This window comes from Globicephala melas, chromosome 10 (assembly GCF_963455315.2).
Source record: "Globicephala melas chromosome 10, mGloMel1.2, whole genome shotgun sequence".
NCBI classification, from domain to species: domain Eukaryota; kingdom Metazoa; phylum Chordata; class Mammalia; order Artiodactyla; family Delphinidae; genus Globicephala; species Globicephala melas.
This window is the reverse complement of record NC_083323.1, coordinates 95,442,092-95,459,427: the sequence shown is the minus strand read 5'-3', so window position 1 is coordinate 95,459,427 and position 17,336 is coordinate 95,442,092. Positions and strand designations below refer to the sequence as shown.

Genomic DNA, 17,336 nt, shown 5'->3' with positions numbered 1-17,336 from the left:
TGAAGGACCTTTTTTTTAAAAAAAATAAATTTGTCTATCTATCTATTTTTGGCTGCGTTGGGTCTTCGTTGCTGCGCGCGGGCTTTCTCTAGTTGCTGCGAGCAGGGGCTACTCTTCGTTGCGGTGCGTGGGCTTCTCATTGCGGTGGCTTCTCTTGTTGCAGAGCACAGGCTCTAGGCACACGGGCTTCAGTAGCTGTGGCGCAGCAGTTGTGGCGCACAGGCTTAGTTGCTCCGCGGCATGTGGGATCTTCCTGGACCAGGGCTCGAATCCATGTCCCCTGAATTGGTAGGCGGATTCTTAACCACTATGCCACCAGGGAAGTCCCTGAAGGACCTTTACTTATGATGAGGCACTTCTGTCCCTTCTTCAAAAGTATCACCTGCCACTCCCAACAACTGCTTCATCTTGTCCAGGCTCCAGCTTCATTTCATGATTAAGGAAAGTCTTATATTTAGGGATCAGGTGTAGGGTTCGTTGAATTTCAGACTCAAAGTTCAGGGGCTCTAGATTTGAGACCCTAGAGGGAGACTTAGGTCTTGAGAGTGACCTCAGTTCTGGGAGTGTGTGTGCTCAAACCCAGAGGAGATTGACTCAGGGTTCAGGCAACAGGAGACAATGGCAATAGGGAGTATAGTATTCATTTTCTCAAGGAAGAAAAAAAGCGGAAGTGGGCTGGGCTTAACGTTAACCTTAGCTTCAAGAAGCAAGAGAAATCACCTGAAACTTGTACTCTAATTACGTGACTCAGAGACCAAAGTCCTTTTGCTTTCGCTTCTAATAGCGCCCCTCCCCTTTCCAACAGAATCTAGGGTGAAGAGCAAAATAAGGGGAAGTTAGAAATAAATAACAGCTAAAGGGCGAGGCCTCACTGTCTTCACCAGGCAACAATGAAAACATTCACGTCACGGAAACAGGCCAGTTCTCTCTTCCCTTTCTTCTTCCTCTTTTTTTTCCAGTAAAGAATGATGCGTCAGTCTTGCTTTAACTTTTAAGGGAAATGTTCCTACATTCTGAGTTATCACGCAAGAACTTTGAAATTTGGATGTTCTCAATGAATTATGCTACAGAATTAACTATCTGCGTCGTAGGCTTTCGTCAACCTCCAGCAACTTCCCTCTTCACCTGCTACCTGTCTGTGCAGTCTAGATACCCAGTATCGGCCTGAGACACAGGAATGAGTCATCCTCTGCCCAAACAGGTGGCAGTGGTCACACCCGCAGAAACAGTGTGAGGCAGGTTGCTGGCAGCACAATATATAGCTCCAGGGGAAAAAGTCCAGTGACAGAGCAGCATGGCTTCTGACAGAGGTAAAATGGACGGGGGCCTGAAAGCTACATGTTCTTGAAAAATGCGAAAACTCTGTGTGTGTGCTTGCGTGTGTGTGTGTGTGTGTGTGTGTGTATATGTGTCCTGCTTCTGTTTGTATCCTTGGACATTTTCCAACTTTCCTATTTGTTAATATTCTTAAACAGGATTTATTATTATTGTTGTTGTCATTATTATTAATACCAACTGTTCACATCCAAAAATGATTTTGATCAGATGGCACTAAAGCAATGCTTGTTTCACCATAATAAAAAATTAAGTAAAAGAAATACAACTGTTAAATAAAAGTTTAAAATAACAGCAGAAGTGATAGCACAAGGGCAAGTTAATGGATAATTTAAGGTTCCGTTACTTAATGTTAGAAAAATTCGTGGGAGAGGAAAAACACTCAGGTTGTGGAAGGTGATGATTTTCAGATGAGGTGGGATTTGAACTGGATCCTGAAAGGGCAGAATTTGAATTGGCAAAGAGGAGGAGATTCCAGGTTGATTGACACTGAGAGTTTAAGAGAATTTACAAAGATTGTGTGTGGAATATAAAGAATAAGTTGGTTAAGATAGAGACGAGTTTTTGGAAACAATCTGCAGTGAGATTAGAAAGCAAATTTGTTTGTTTGTTTTTAATAAATTTATTTATTTTTGGCTGCATTGGGTCTTTGTTACAGTGCACAGGCTTCTCATTCTGATGCCTCCTTGACTGAAAGCAGAAAAGACAGGAAGAAAGGAGGCCAGTGAAAAGACTATTGCAAGAGTGTGGGCATCATGTGATAAGACAAAATGCAGGTGTCAGTCTTAGGTTTCAAGAAACAATATTTTTTCTCCATTATATTTTCCCTCTATTAAAATTCTCTTGTGACTGGTATTTTGGGAAAAAGTGTAAAGTCTTTATTTAATTGAAATATCTGGGTAATTTCCCTTGAAGGTGGTATGTTTTATCCCTCAAACCACCCCTAGTCATGTACCTAGTGTTCTTGCCTGGCACCACATGTGTAGATGCTGAGAATGTATCTCAATTTCTCTTTCTGAAGTTCTCACTGCTGGTTCACCTCCTCATAGAGGTATGGCCTCTGTTTCTACAAGGCCCTCGCTGAGTAGACCAGCTGGTTCAAAGGCCCCAATTTGGTTTTTTGTTTTGTTTTGTTTTGTTTATTTACTTATTTATTTTTGACTGCATTGGGTTTTTGTTGCTGTGCGCAGGCTTTCTCTAGTTGCTGCGAGCAGGGGCTACTCTTCGTTGCGGTGTGCGGGCTTCTCATTGCAGTGGCTTCTCTTGTTGCGGAGCATGGGCTCTAGGTACGCAGGCTTCAGTAGTTGTGGCACACGGGCTCAGTAGTTGTGGCTCACGGGCTCTAGGCGCGCGGGCTTCAGTAGTTGTGGCGCACGGGCTTAGTTGCTCCGCAGCATGTGGGATCTTCCTGGACCAGGGCTCGAACCCGTGTCCCCTGCCTTGGCAGGTGGATTCTTGACCACTGCGCCACCAGGGAAGTACCTTGATGGGGAGCATTTCTAAAGTCTTTATTGAATTTGTTACAATATTGCTTCTGTTTTATGTTTTGTTTTTTTTTGGCCGCAAGGCATGTGGGATCTTAGCTCCCTGACCAGGGATAGAACTCTCACCCCCTGCATTGGAAGGCAAAGTCTTAACCACTGGACCGCCAGGGAAGTCCCAAAGGCCCCAATCTGAAGTAAGGTCTGAGAAGTGCCCATTCCAAGGTGTTAGCCATCCGCTTTCTCCTCCATCTCATGTCAGATTCCCTGCATATTCTTCTAAGGATGAGAAGTTTATTCTTCATGTTACACTTAGAATAGTATTTACTGACTCTGTCCTCTTTCCTATATATCTTGCTGATTTATCTTTTCGGTCTCACACACGAGCTAGAACCATTTTCCACCTACAGGAAAGTGTGCCATACACAGTGTCTCTCCATTTAGTACAAATGCACAAACAGACACACACGCACACACACGCGCATACACACGCACGCACGCACACACGCACACACACACACGCGCGCGCACACGCACACACACACACGCGCGCACACATGCGCACACATTGTTTAGGAAGAAAATCTTTTCCTCTACCCTCTTAGATTTTGTTCTGGGAGGGGGCACTGCAAATTAAACCGACAAAAAAAAAAAAATTAAACCGACAAAAGACAGATTAGCAAAAAAAAAAAGACAAAATTACACAGAGCAATTCACCAAAATGTGACTCAAGGACTTTGGTTAGAATTAAGATGGCTTATATATCATCTTTTTTTTTTTTTTTTTTCGGTACGCGGGCCCCACACTGCTGTGGCCTCTCCCGTTGCGGAGCACAGGCTCCGGACGCGCAGGCCCAGCGGCCATGGCTCACGGGCCCAGCCGCTCCGCGGCACGTGGGATCTTCCCAGACCGGGGCACGAACCCGTGTCCCCTGCATTGGCAGGCGGACTCTCAACCACTGCGCCACCAGGGAAGCCCTAACTGCATTTTCTGATATGGTTTGTGGGTTTGAAGAATAGAGCGTTTTTTCTTAGTAATTCAATTTGTATATGTGTGTTATCTGACATGATCATCTGTTGGTCAACAGGTCCTTCAGCTGGAGATGCTACCTTGAGGTAAGAATTATACTATCATAGTGCACATTTAATTCAACCAAGAATAGATGGATATTTAAGAGATGGAGGACTATAGCTTTCCTTATTGTTCCTTACTTATTCCACGCTCCCATTTTTTCTTTTGCTTTTTCTCTCTCTATCCTCTATGATTATTATTGCTTTCTGTATCTTTGCTCCTATGGCTTTTGGTTTCTGTTGAAAAAAATTACCTTCCAGCTTTGTTCTGTTATTGTCTTACTATTGTTCTTCTCTCTTTAAATCACAGGTTTTCATAGTCATTAGTGAAAAGTCCAGGGAACTCATTTGTCACTTTGATTTCATCCTCTTATTCCATACTCTATGCCCATTTTCTAGACTTTTTTTTTTTTTGGCCACATCACCTGGCTTGTGGGGATCTAAGTCCCCCGACCAGAGATTGAACCCAGCTCCCTAGTAGTGGAAGCGTGGAGTCCTAACTACTGGACCACCAGGGAATTCCCTACACCTATTTTTTTTCTTTTTTTGAAGTTCCAGGAGAGCAGAGATTGGTTTTATTTTGTTCATGGCTGTATCCCCAGGTTTTAGAACACATAGCAGATCACATACTAGATTCTCAATAAATGTTTGTAGAATGATGGACATAATAAATGAACATTTTGCACAGTTTTCAAAAAAAAACAAAAACAAGTAAAGGCATCTGGGGAGGCTGGGGCTTGCCTCCCTGGCACCTAGACCTATTTTTATAACAGGGAGACTTTTGTCAGGGAGCATATTATCTCGTGATGGGTGGGTGGAAGGATTGATTTACATAATAAATGAAGTGATTCTTTAGGAATGAGTGGAAAATATGATGATGTAATAAACTTATGACTCAACCATATTGCAAGGAAGAGTCCTCAGAATAATTCTGAGTCACAGCTTTGACCCACAATGAGGGTGGTTATCCAAAGATGCCCTTGAGAGAAATTTGAATTTATTTCTTTTGAGGAAATAGTGTGCAGAATTGAATGTGGATGAAGCCTGAGGTTAAATTATTCTCTTCTCAGAGTTGGGAATAGAATCCTCTTGGCAATTTGAGACTTCCACACCTGAAAAAACTCTAGCTAGAGTCCCCTGAGGAATAGTGAAGATTAATGAGTGGGACAGGTCACCTCTAAGTGTGAGATAGAGAGATTAGAGGGAATTCCCTGGTGGTCCAGGGGTTTGGACTGGGCAGTTTCACTGCCGAGAGCATGGGTTCAATCCCTGGTTGGGGAAATAAGATCCTGCAATCCGCACAGCATGGCCAAAAATAAATAAAGAAAAAGATAAAATAAGATTAGAATATAATGAGAAACGTTTAAAAGAGGAACAAGGACACACTTGTACCTGAATTCAAGACCACCAAGCAATGGTATAGAGAGTGGTAACCAAATAACGTGAGCTGGGAAAAATCTCTTCACTATGTTTGTGAGAGAAAATTTAATAATCCAAACGGACCTCCCCAGATAACTTTGAGATACAGAATAGAAAAAAAAAAGTTTCCTGAGATGTCATGTTTTAAATATTTATTTATTTAGGCCGTGAAGGGTCTTAGTTGCGGCCCGCGGGATCTTTAGTGGGGGCATGTGGGCTCTTAGTTTCGGCATGCATGCGGGATCTAGTTCCCTGACCAGGGATCGAACCCCGGCCCCCTACATTGGGAGCACGGAGTCTTACCTACTGGACCACCAGGGAAGTCCATGAGATGTCATGTTTTAGATCTGCCTGATCCAGAAGGAGAAGATGAAATTATTTCTAGGGTCCCTCAAATGATGACATAACAACACGAGTGATTTTTTATATTTCAGGAGAAGAATTGAACCCTGGGAATTTGAAGTCTCCTTTGACCCCCAAGAACTCTGTAAAGAGACCCGTCTGCTCTATGAAATCAAGTGGGGCAAGAGCCAGCGCATCTGGCGACACTCGGGCAAAAACACCACCAAGCACGTTGAACGCAATTTTATAGAACAAATTACTTCAGAAAGACGTTTTCACCGATCCGTCAGTTGCTGCATCATCTGGTTCTTGTCCTGGAGTCCCTGCTGGGAATGCTCCAAGGCTATTCAGGAATTTTTGAATCAGCATCCTAGAGTGACCCTGCTTATTTACGTAGCACGGCTTTTCCAGCACATGGATCCGCGAAACCGGCAAGGACTCAGAGACCTGACTCACAGTGGTGTGACTATCCAGATGATGGGACCCACAGGTGAAAACAATAAACCAGGAATCTTAAGTGTTTCTTAGAGACTGTGGTGGTGGTGATATGTTTCTAGGCCAGGAGACTGATTACCCCAGACCGGAAGTCTCAGAAGTTAAAAGTCCAAAATAACAGGAGAAAGAACCAGGTCTGAAATTCATAGCAAGGAAAGCACCAAAGATATGACTCCTTTCCCCACTCCTGTCGCTATGGCCTCTGTGCCATCTTCAAATGAATTGCTGAGTTCCTTTAAGGGATTCTGGAAGAGTCTAGCCTTCTCCAGCAATAAATAGGCCAGAGAGATTTTTATATCTATTGTATTTTTTAAAAAATAAATTTATTTATTTATTTTTGGCTGTAGTGGGTCCTCGTTGCTGTGTGCGGGCTTACTCTAGCTGCGGCGAACGGGGGCTACTCTTCATTGTGGTGCGTGGGCTTCTCATTGCGGTGGCTTCTCTTGTTGCAGAGCACGAGCTCTAGAGCGCAGGCTCAGTAGTTGTGGCGCACGGGCTTAGTTGCTCCACGACATGTGGGATCTTCCCGGACCAGGGCTTGAACCCGTGTCTCCTGCATTGGCAGGAGGATTCTTAACCACGGCGCCACCAGGGAAGCCCCATAGTATTATTATTTAATAACAATAATAATTATTATTATAATTATTATTATTTTTAAATTGGGCTCTCTTTAACTTTCTGTTGTATGTGTTGACTGAACCAAGATTTGTGTTTCCTTAGAGTATGATTACTGCTGGAGGCATTTTGTCAACTACCCACCTGGGAAAGAAGCTCACTGGCCAAGATACCGCCCTCTGTTTATGAAGCTGTATGCACTGGAACTCCACTGCATAATTCTAGTAAGTTACTATAAGGGAAAATGATTCTGATGCAAAAAGAGGCATCCGTCTTCAGACTTCTCTCCTGATTACGTTGACACATACTCTTCTCACCATCACTTTGCCATTTATATTGACATTTAGTTATTTACCTGACATCTTTAAAAATGTGAGAACAAGACAATCTCTTTGTGGGAAATAAGTGGGAGAAAGGAACGGATAAACTGGTCTAAGATGTATGTGGACTCCATAGGAGTTAGATTTCATCATCATCATTACTGTTGTTGTTACAGCACATACTTGTCACACCAGATTGCACAATTCTTCCTTCCCTTATTGGTGTGTGTCATCTTACTGAAGGAATGTATGTGTCCCACTTGTATTCTCTTGCAAGTAGTTCAGTGGTCTTTCAAATGATGTTTTGAAATGTTTGTGAAATATCACCCTAACTTCTTTTTTATTTCAGGGTCTCCCTCCCTGTTTAAATATTTCAAGATGTCAGAATCAGCCGACCTCGTTCAGACTTATTCCTCAAAATTGCCATTACCAAATGATTCCACCCCATATCCTTTTACATACGGGGTTGATACAACTTCCTTTGACTTGGAGATGAATAGAGTATATACTGTTTCATGAACAGGAACTGATGGCCCACTAAAGAGTACCATTAGAATCGAGAAATTTTACGTTTGCATTTCTAGACACTAACAACATGTTATCTGGAAAAGAAATTTAAAAAAAAAATCCCATTTATAGTAGCAATGAAAAATGATAAAATACTTCGGAATTAATTTGACCGAGGAGATGAAAGATCTGTACACTGAAATCTACAAGAGAGATTGAAGAAGACACAAATAAATGGAAAGACATCCGATGGTCGTGGATGGAAGAAATAATATTGTTAAAATGTCCCTACTATACAAAGCCATCTATAAATTCAATGCAGTCCCTATCAAGATTCCAATGGTATTTTTTACAGAAATGAAAGAAAAATCCTAAATTTCATATGGAGCAACAGAAGACCCTGAATAGCCAAAGCAATCCTTATGTATCTGAAGGAAATGAAATCATTTTCTCAAAGAAATATCTGCACTTCTGTATTCATTGTAGCATTATTTACAATAGCCAAGACCTGAAAACAATCTAAGTATCCACCAACAGATGAATGGATAAAGAAGATGTGGTATATATACATATATACACACACAATGGAATATTATATAGCCATAAAAAGGAAGAAAATCCTGCCCTTTGCAACAACATAGAAGAAACTTGAAGGCATTTTGCTCTTTGAAATAAGTCAGAGACAGACAAATACTATATGATCTCACTAATATGTGGACTCTTAAAAAAATCTGACCTCAAAAAAAAAAAAAAATCTGACCTCATGGAAAGAGACAAAATTAGTGGTTGCCAGGGACAGGAGTGAAAGTGGTCAGAGGGTAGAAACTTTCAGTGTTGTTTTTTGGGTTTTTTTGACTACACCATGCGGCTTGTGGGATCTTAGTTCTCCAACTAAGGATTAAACCCAGCACTCGGCAGTGAGAGCGCAGAGTCCTAACCACTGGACCGCCAGGGAATTCCTGGACAAACTTTCAGTTTTAAGATGAACACATTCTGGGGATAGAAGGTAGAGCATGGTGATTATAGTTTATACTGTACTGTGCAGTTGAAATTTTCTAAGAGTAGATCTTAAATGTTCTTGCCGTACACAAAGAGGTGTAAGTCTGTGCGGTGATGAATGTGTTAGCTTACCTTATTGTAGTAATCATTTTGCAATATATACATATATCAAATCATTACGTTGTACACCTTAACGTAGTGGGGCTTCCCTGGTGGCACAGTGGTTAAGAATCCACCTGCCAATGCAGGGGACACAGTTTTGATCCCTGGTCGGGGAAGATTCCACATGCTGTGGAGCAACTAAGCCCATGGGTCACAACTACTGAAGCCCGCGCACCTAGAGCCCGTGCTCTGCAACAAGAGAAGCCACGACGATGAGAAGCCCACGCATCACAGCGAAGACCCAACACAGCCCAAAATAATAACAAATAAATAAATTAATTAAAAAAAAGACTTACACAATGTTATGTCTCAATTATATTCAATAATACTGGGGGGAAAAGAGATTAAAACAAAAGAATATAGAAATTTTCACAAATAACAGTATCACGGATAGCATTATCTACTGCTGTATCACAAATTACCCCGCTACTTTGCAGGCTTAAAACAACAATAAATATTTACTATGTCACAGTTTCTCTGGCTCAGGAATTCAGGAGTCCCTTAGTGTGTTCGTGTCTCAGGATATCTCAGGAGGTTGCTGCCAAGCTGTCAGCCAGGATTGCAGTCATCTCCAGCCTTGACAGAGGCTACAGAATGTGCTTCCCAGGTGGCATACACACGCGGCTGCGAGCGGGCACCCGTGGATGGTGGGAAGTCTCAGTTTTTCATCATGTAGGCCTCTGCACAGGGATGCTTAAAAGTCCTCATGACTTTGTGGCTGGCTTCCTACAGAGCAAGTGGCCTAAGACAGACCAGGGCACAATTTGCCATGTCTTGGAATCATACACTATTTCTTCTGCAGTGTTCTTGGGTCACACTGGCCAGCTACAATTCAATGTTGAGTGGGGGGAACCACACAAGGACTTGAATCCCAGGAGATGAGAATCACTGGAGGCCATCTTTGGGTTTGACCTGTAGGGACATTTGCTGTGACTTCAGGACAAATAATTCCATGGAGCCAATTTCTCAGAAGATGCTAAAGGGAAACAAAGGACAAAGTAGCATCTAAATACAGAAAAGGGTTATTTCTCGCTCCCGTTGCAAGGCTAATGTCATTTGGGTGGAACGTTTTTGCTCTCTGTGGTTACTCAGGGACCTCATTTTCTACCGTCTGGTGACTCCGCCATCTCCTATGGCCTTGAAGTCCTCTGCTGAATTCTCTACACTCAGCTGGCCCACAGGAGAGAGAGAGAGACAGAGGCGCACAGAGAAGGAAAGCATTAAAGCAGTGTGAAAGGGTGTTTTTTAGAATCAGGACTGGAAATGGCAAACGTCACTTCTGACCTGATTCCTCTAAGCCAAAATCAGACCCGTGACCCCACCCAGCTTTAAGGGAGGCAACAAAACACAGTCCAGCCACGTGCCCTGGAAGGAGAGGAAATGGGGTTTGGTTGAACACATGACGTGTCTGTACAAGGAGGAAACTAGGAAACAGAAACTTTGTGGCCAGGGTCAGATAGGCAGTACCACGGCAGAAATGAAACTAAAAGGCAGTGTGCTGTGGTTTTTGTTTCCTTTCCTTGGCATTCAGGATATGCTGGTAACCAAAACATGACCGCTTTTCAGAATGGGCTCAGGCTGCTCAGTCGCTCGCCTGGCTTGCCTTCCTGGGGTGGCGTGGGGATAAGGCGGTCTTCTCTGGGAGGCATAAGTGGGGCTGCCACCTTATTAGATGTCTGTGTGAAGACTGTCTATGCATATTTTAAAACTGCTGTGGAGGAGTTAGCGACAGGGAGGGCGAGGGCCCTGGGCTTAGTTTTGGGGGAGGAGGTGGCCAGTTTAGGGTCTCAGGGGACAGGTGGGGGAGATGGCAGAGTTAGATGGGGCTGGGGGGGTGGGGGGTGCCAGGAGAAGGAAGGTTGAAGGGGAGACTAGATTTTGGGGGAACTGTGCTGGGAAGAGCTGCGTCGGAAGTGTCCACAGTAACCCGTGGGGGAGGAGAACACCCCAGGCCTGGCTGTCGCAGCTGCCTGCTGGAGAAGGGGGGCCTGACCTCTAGGAGGGCGCCGCTCCTGTACAGAGGGTTGTGAACCCGCCTGGGGATGAGGCCTGGTGTTGTGGAAACTGAACTTAGCTTCGCGGGGCTGACAGTTCTGGCCCAGGGCGGTGGCAGTGCACCCCTTTGGACTTTTCCTCTAGGTTCCATGCTTACCTCTTCTGTGACCTCACTCTGCCCTTCCTCCTCCCTCTTAACTCTCTCGAGGTTACCCCTTCACTTAAAACGTTGCTTCTGGTAATCTGGTAAGCCGGGAAAGTTGCTGGAGTCCCTGCCGGAGTCGGTATTGTCGGTAACCCCGAAGGAGGAGAGGCGTCCCCAGCGGAGACTCTGGGTGGGCGGGTTGGTCTTGCTTGCCGGTGGAGAGGGTGGGGATGGAAGGTGCACCCTTGGGTGGGCCCACAGCGATGGTACCAGCTGAAAGCTACAGAAATGCTTCATAGACCGTGGTCTGTTACTGCAGTGTTCATCATGGCAAGCCGGTGGCACCAGGAGAAATGGAGCCCCTGGCCAGTGTGAGTCGTAGCCGTGCAGGAGGGGAGACCCTGGAGGAGGAGAGAGCCCGCCTAAATTGATGTCTACAGATTGAATTTCCAGAGGCTTAGGAGGAGGAGTTCTCCAATGTCCTGTTTCCAGGCCTTGCTCAGGAAGCCCTGTATTCATTCAGGAGACCACCCTTTAAGGTTTTCAGATGAGCTTATGAGGGGGCAATCTTTAAAAGTCCAAAGCACATGCATCCGGGGCCTTCAGCAGATGCGTTGCTTTGAGTGTGTAATCCGGGAGCAGCGATCTCTGGGCACGTGAATGCCAGCAGGCGCCTTTCCTGTTCCGGGGTGGAGGTTTTCAGATGCTGCATCTTCTCAATTCAGCCTCCTGTTGTACTAGTTCTGTGCCACGCACCTTGCTCCCAGAGGACTCGTCAGCTGTAGAACATTTTAACGCGATGCCACAACACAGAGTGCTGCCTTGTAGACGGAGCTCGCAGATGCATCCCCGTGCCCCTCTCATCTACCCGCCCGCCTTCCTGCGCATTGGTCGGAGGAATTCTTAGTGTGATGATATAATCTGTGTGTTGGGAAAGTGTTCAAGATTGAATGCCTTAGGCAAATACTTAAATGAGCCGACTGGCAAATTGAGGGGGCCATTGTACTGTGCTGGAGGTGCGGGTGGGTCACGCCCCAATTGTGATAGAAATGGCAGGTCTAGTTTGGGCATTCCTACTAAGAAGGGAGCGGTCAGGATACCGGTAGTGATCTTTGATTCATCTTGCTCTTTGTGTTTTTTAACTTCAGTTTTACTTGATCAGATTTGAGAGTAATCTTAGTGTTCAAATGGGAGGACCCTGAGGTGAGGGGTGGTGGGGAGGGAAAAGCCTGCCGCAGGTGCTGGGAGGGGTGGGAGGGGTGGGCGTGAAGAAAGGGAGAAGGGGGGAGGGTTGTGGTTAGGTGTGGGTTGTAGAGGGTGGGAGTGGTAGGGAATGTGGGTTGAAGGGAATTCTCTGGAGAAAAGATCAGTAGACAGAGCTCTGGGGAATTATATAGAGCTCATGCGCAAAGAAATTACTAGTTAATAGTAAATTGTTAATGCTAGTTAAATTATCACTTGTAAGCACAGAAAACAGTTGCTTGGAAACTTTCTAAAATGCTTAAAACTCTGCTAAGTGCAGGGGAAAAAGCAAAACTGCTTTGCTGCAAGATGGGGAAGACTGAAAAGGTAACTGAAGACCTGGTTATTGGTGGCTTGAAAGATTGGTGTCAGAAACTTGCATCAGCAGGTTAGCATCCTTCACTGCTTTCAAGCTTCTTACGTGGTTCATCTGGAGATGTGTGGTATTTGGGAGAGGTCTTCGAAAAGACTTTAAATACCCATATTGTGGGCTTTTAAAGCAAGCTTGAGATTTTGGAGTGCACTTAAGATGGTGAGATGTACTCTTCCGGGTTTGCAACATTGTTTTTCACTGAGGTTTTGCAGTTGAAAACTTGAGCAAAGTGAAAATGCAATGAATTCTAAAGCAATTTTGTGTTACTTCCTGCCTTAAAAGCACATCTTTTCTTTGTGATGAGTATTAATTAGAAACAGCAAGAGTTTTTACTTTTCGTCGTCAGTGTAACAAGGAGAACCTAATGACTTTGTGATCACTGTGAAATTACTGTCATGTTTGGTAGCAGACAATCCATGTAGGCTTGCTAAGGTTACAGTCAGTAATCCACTGCATCTTTAGTTTGAATGTTTGTGTTTTTTAAGTGATAACCGTATTAGAGGGGAAACTATCAGCCAAACTCAGTTTGGGAAATAAGCAAAACTGGGGATGGGGAGGTGCTTTATTACTAGATTATGGTGTGTTTGTGAAAATTCAGGGAAAGATCCGAATCCTTTGTGATAAAGTAATACCAGTGGCTTTTTTATCTTGTCCCTCTTCCCATTGAATTTCACTTTGAAAATTTTAAATCCCCAATATTTATATACTTGGGATCTTTCTGGGTTCTCTTTTTAATGTTTAAAAATATGTTGACATGATAGTTCAGTTCTTAACCCGTGATTTGGGCATGATATAGTAACTGTCATTGGAATGTAAAGAATACTAGTCATGCATGTATGGGGAAATGGTAAGCTGTTGTGAAATTGAAACTGGGCCCAGCCTCTCCGCGGCATGTGGGATCTTCCCGGACCGGGGCACGAACCCGTGTCCCCTGCATTGGCAGGAGGACTCTCAACCATTGCGCCACCAGGAAAGCCCAGTGAGAAGTTTTATAACAATATTACCCAAGGCTGGGTTGCTGACAAGATGAGGGTGTGTGCAGGGTTTCAGGTGGTCGGGTCTCCTAATCTTGATGAGCTTCTCTGGTCCCTTTAATCTCGCCTCAGGTGGTTTCTTGCCTGTTCTCCCTTGATTAGCAACTGTTTGAAGCTCAGCATAGGTCGTGGAGGCTGGAGTCTTGCCTACAAGAAATCGGGGGCCAAAAAAAGAGGCTCCATGCCTGGAAGCCTCACAGGGCCCCACTCGGTTTCATTACCTGCCACAATCAAAAATCTAACTCCATTCTCAAAATCTAACTTCCAAATGGCCCTACTTACCTCTTTTAGATTTTTCAGTACCTTGTAGATTTTCTGCTTTATTTGCTTGGTTTGAATTCCATAGAATTTAGAACCAAAAAATGTGATTTTACAGACTGAAGGTGTCCAGCCTTCTACATGAAAAAAGACCCACACTGGTGCACATCAGCCTCGTGGAATTTCAACATATGTTTAAAAAGAGAATCCTAACAGCTTGGGGGTGAGGCAGGGGGTGTTACATGCAAAAGATAAGAAGATTATTGTCAGTCTTCTCAAGATCAGCCTTGAAATCTAGAAGAAGCTTGACCCATACTTTTAAAATTCTGAAGATAAAATGTTTCTCAGCTGACTTCTACAGTCGGCCAAGCTATCTAGAGGAAGTTGTGAATAAAGACATTTCCAACGTGCAATGTATCCAAAAAAATCATTTCCCATGCTTTCTCAGGAAGCCACTGGAGGATTCCCTACATCAGAATGAGGGACTAAACCATAAAAAGAGAGTGCTTGGAATTCAGAACACAAGTAATTCAACACAGAAGAGAAGAGAAAAAAAATTCCCAGGATGATAGTGAAGGGAGATCCCAGGGTAACAGAAAGTAATGAGTTTGGAGAAAGAGGATAAAGAGATCCAGAAGAATGTATCCAAGAAAAAAAAGTGAAATTCCAGTTTTCCTACATCCTTGCCAACACTGGATAATGAAAAAACACAGTCCTCTGTGTCTTTCCTTTACTCTCACCCTGCTTTGCTACTTCACTTTTGACACCAACTGTGTGGGTTTTCCACACATAAAGCAATTCTTTGATTCTCAATTCTGATACTGTCTTGTGTCAGATCCCGCTGGTTAAGGACTCAGTCCCGCGAGACTGCCCCCACCTCGGATGCCAGTTGAAAGTCCAGGTTGTTACCTATGTTTCTGACCAACTGGGTATAAATTGGAGGTTCCCTTGACCCACTCCTGGGGTCTGATTAATTTGCTAGAGCAACTCACAGTATTCAGGAAGTCAGTTGACTTACTAGATATCTGGCTTATTATGAAGGATATTAAAGGATACAGATGCTGGGACTTCCTGGTGGTCCAGTGGTTAAGAATCCTCGTTTCCACTGCAGGGGGCACAGGTTTCACCCCTGGTCCTGGAACTAAGATCTCGCATGCCCTATGGCGCGGCCCCCCCAATAAAAACGGACACAAATGAACAGCCAGTTGAAGAGATACATGTGGCAAGACCTGGAAGGGTCCTGAACAAAGAAGCTTCTGTGCCGGTGGAGTTTGGGGTGCACTACTCTCCAGGGATATGGTTACCCTCTGGCTCACCAATATGAAAGCTCTCAGAAACCCCACCTTTTGAGTTTTTATGAAGGCATCATTACATAGGCATGATTGGCCATCGGTGATTGAACTCCGTTTTCTCCATCTTCTCTCCCCCAAGGTCAGGGGCTGAACTGAAAGTTCCAGCCTTCTAATCGCATGTTGATATTCCTGGCAGCCAGACTTCACCTTTACGTTACCTAGGGGGATTCCAAAAGTCACCTCATAAACATAACAAAAGACACTTACTGTGCTCAACATTTAGGAAGTTCCAAGGGAGCTTTGTGCCGCGAACAGGGTGAAGACCAAATATATATTTCTTATTATAAATCACAATGTCACATGGGTATGATCAATCTCTTAAATCTTTGACAATCTGATGGATGAACAATGGTACTTTAAGTTCTAATTCTTTAATTTGTCGTATTTGGCATTTTGTGTGTGGGTATTCATTGACTCGGAATTATGTTTTCCTGTTGCGGAGGAAGAAATTTCCCTCTACCCTTCTAGTTCTTCTGGATGGTCTAAGAATTGATGTGACATGATATAGATAACAGGAGAAAATCAAACAAAAGTTTGATAACATGTATACATGGGAGAGACCCAGAAAAACTGAGTAAGTCACCCAAATGGCTGAAGCCCTGACCTTAAATACCATCTTCAGCTAAAGACAAAAGAAGAGGCTGTGGGTAGTGATTTGGGACCTCAAAGGGGAGGAACGCAATTCACAAGGAAATGGAAAAGTGACTGGGAAACAGATGTTTGCTGGGCTGTGCAGAGACAATGGGACCCAGAGTGGACTCTGATCTCCAGGCCCTGCGGAGTTTCCCCACCACACTCAGCCCATAATCTTTGCAGAGCTCTCTGGTGACAGCTCTGTTCTGGGAACTGGCCCTTTATCTAAATTCTTTAGGCAGCTAAGGAGGAAGGTCAAATTTTCTCCTTGAGTCTTTTGGGCCTTGATTGTTTTCAGCTTGAAATAACCCACATGCCAAAGAGATGTTTTAGGGTGGCAAATTTTGCTCCCCTTCAGTCCTTTGCCCTTTTTTTCTATTGGTTTGTCTTCTCTCCTCTATTAATTTGTGAGAGAGATTTGTACATGAGAGGAAACGTCCATTTCTCTCATATGTATTTTTCCCAGTCTTTTGACTTTATTGAAACAGAGCTGGACTCTGTGGGGCCCTCCTAGGTACAAAAGCCCCTCTGTGTCCCATGGTTTCTTGTTTGTTAGAAAAAAGCTTTAGACTCCTAGGCCTCCCCTGACTTCCAAAGTGCAGAATCTAAGTTTCTAATTAGGGAGGTGAGGGAATGCAGAAACTCAGGAAAAGCAGTCCAGAAGCAATAGTGCAGCAATAAAAGAGTCTGAGTTCCTCTCAAGGGATATATATAACAATCTGCTGCATATCTTTGAATTGCTCTGCAGAAAATAAGACCCCAGCCCAGGTGGAGGATGGTGACTACATGCCAACCACAAACATGTAGACCCCAGACTGGTTGGAACCAGAAGGTCGATGATTAAGGTTTCTGAAACACCACCCTGTTACCTCACCAGCAACCAATCAGAAAAAAGTCATGCCCTCTGCAACCCTCACCCCAAATGTCACCTTTAAAAACCATTCCCTGAAAGCCATCTGGGAGTTCAGTTCTTTTGAGGATGAGCTACCTGTTCTCCTTCCTAGGTGCCCTGAAGTAAATGCGGTACTTTCCCTCACCACGTCCCCGTGTCAGTAAATTGGCTTTGCAGGGAGGCCGGCAGATCCAAGTTCGATGCGGTAATGTTATGACTTTTTTTCTTAATTTAAAATTTTATATAGACAAATACATATTTTGTAGTTTCTATGGCATGCTGATAAGGATAATTTGTATATCGGGACTGGGATGTTAGGAATTATGATGTGAATTATAATAAGGAATATGTATTCGGGCTTTGTCCTGTTTTCTACGACTGAGCTTCTAAAACCCTTGGAATTTCCTAAGTGATGAGAGAGAGAACGGTGTTTTGCTATGTTCAGGAGGCAACTTTTGGAATGCCCTTATGTTGCCTAAGGATAGGGCTGATTGCCAAGGGAGATAACCCTGCATTTGTAGGGTTGGAACTTTCTCTTCCACCCTTGCACCTTCTAGGAGGGGAGAGGGGACCAATGGCAAAAGATTTAGTCAATCACGCCTGTGTAATGAAGTCCTGTAATAAAAATCCAAGACAGTGTTTGGAAAGCTTCCAGGTTGGTGGAGAT

At 44.0% G+C, this 17,336-nt stretch overlaps 1 protein-coding gene across 1 annotated transcript; it reads left to right on the top strand.

The window, feature by feature from the left end:
• The first annotated feature begins 925 nt into the window (after nt 1-925).
• On the top strand, nt 926-9,057 carry APOBEC1 (apolipoprotein B mRNA editing enzyme catalytic subunit 1). Its single transcript, XM_030834514.3, has 5 exons — nt 926-1,310; nt 3,904-3,931; nt 5,740-6,137; nt 6,863-6,981; nt 7,427-9,057. The coding sequence occupies exons 1-5, from the start codon at nt 1,295-1,297 to the stop codon at nt 7,571-7,573; spliced, it is 708 nt and encodes a 235-aa protein (XP_030690374.1). The 5' UTR covers nt 926-1,294; the 3' UTR covers nt 7,574-9,057.
• Nucleotides 9,058-17,336: the final 8,279 nt, after the last annotated feature.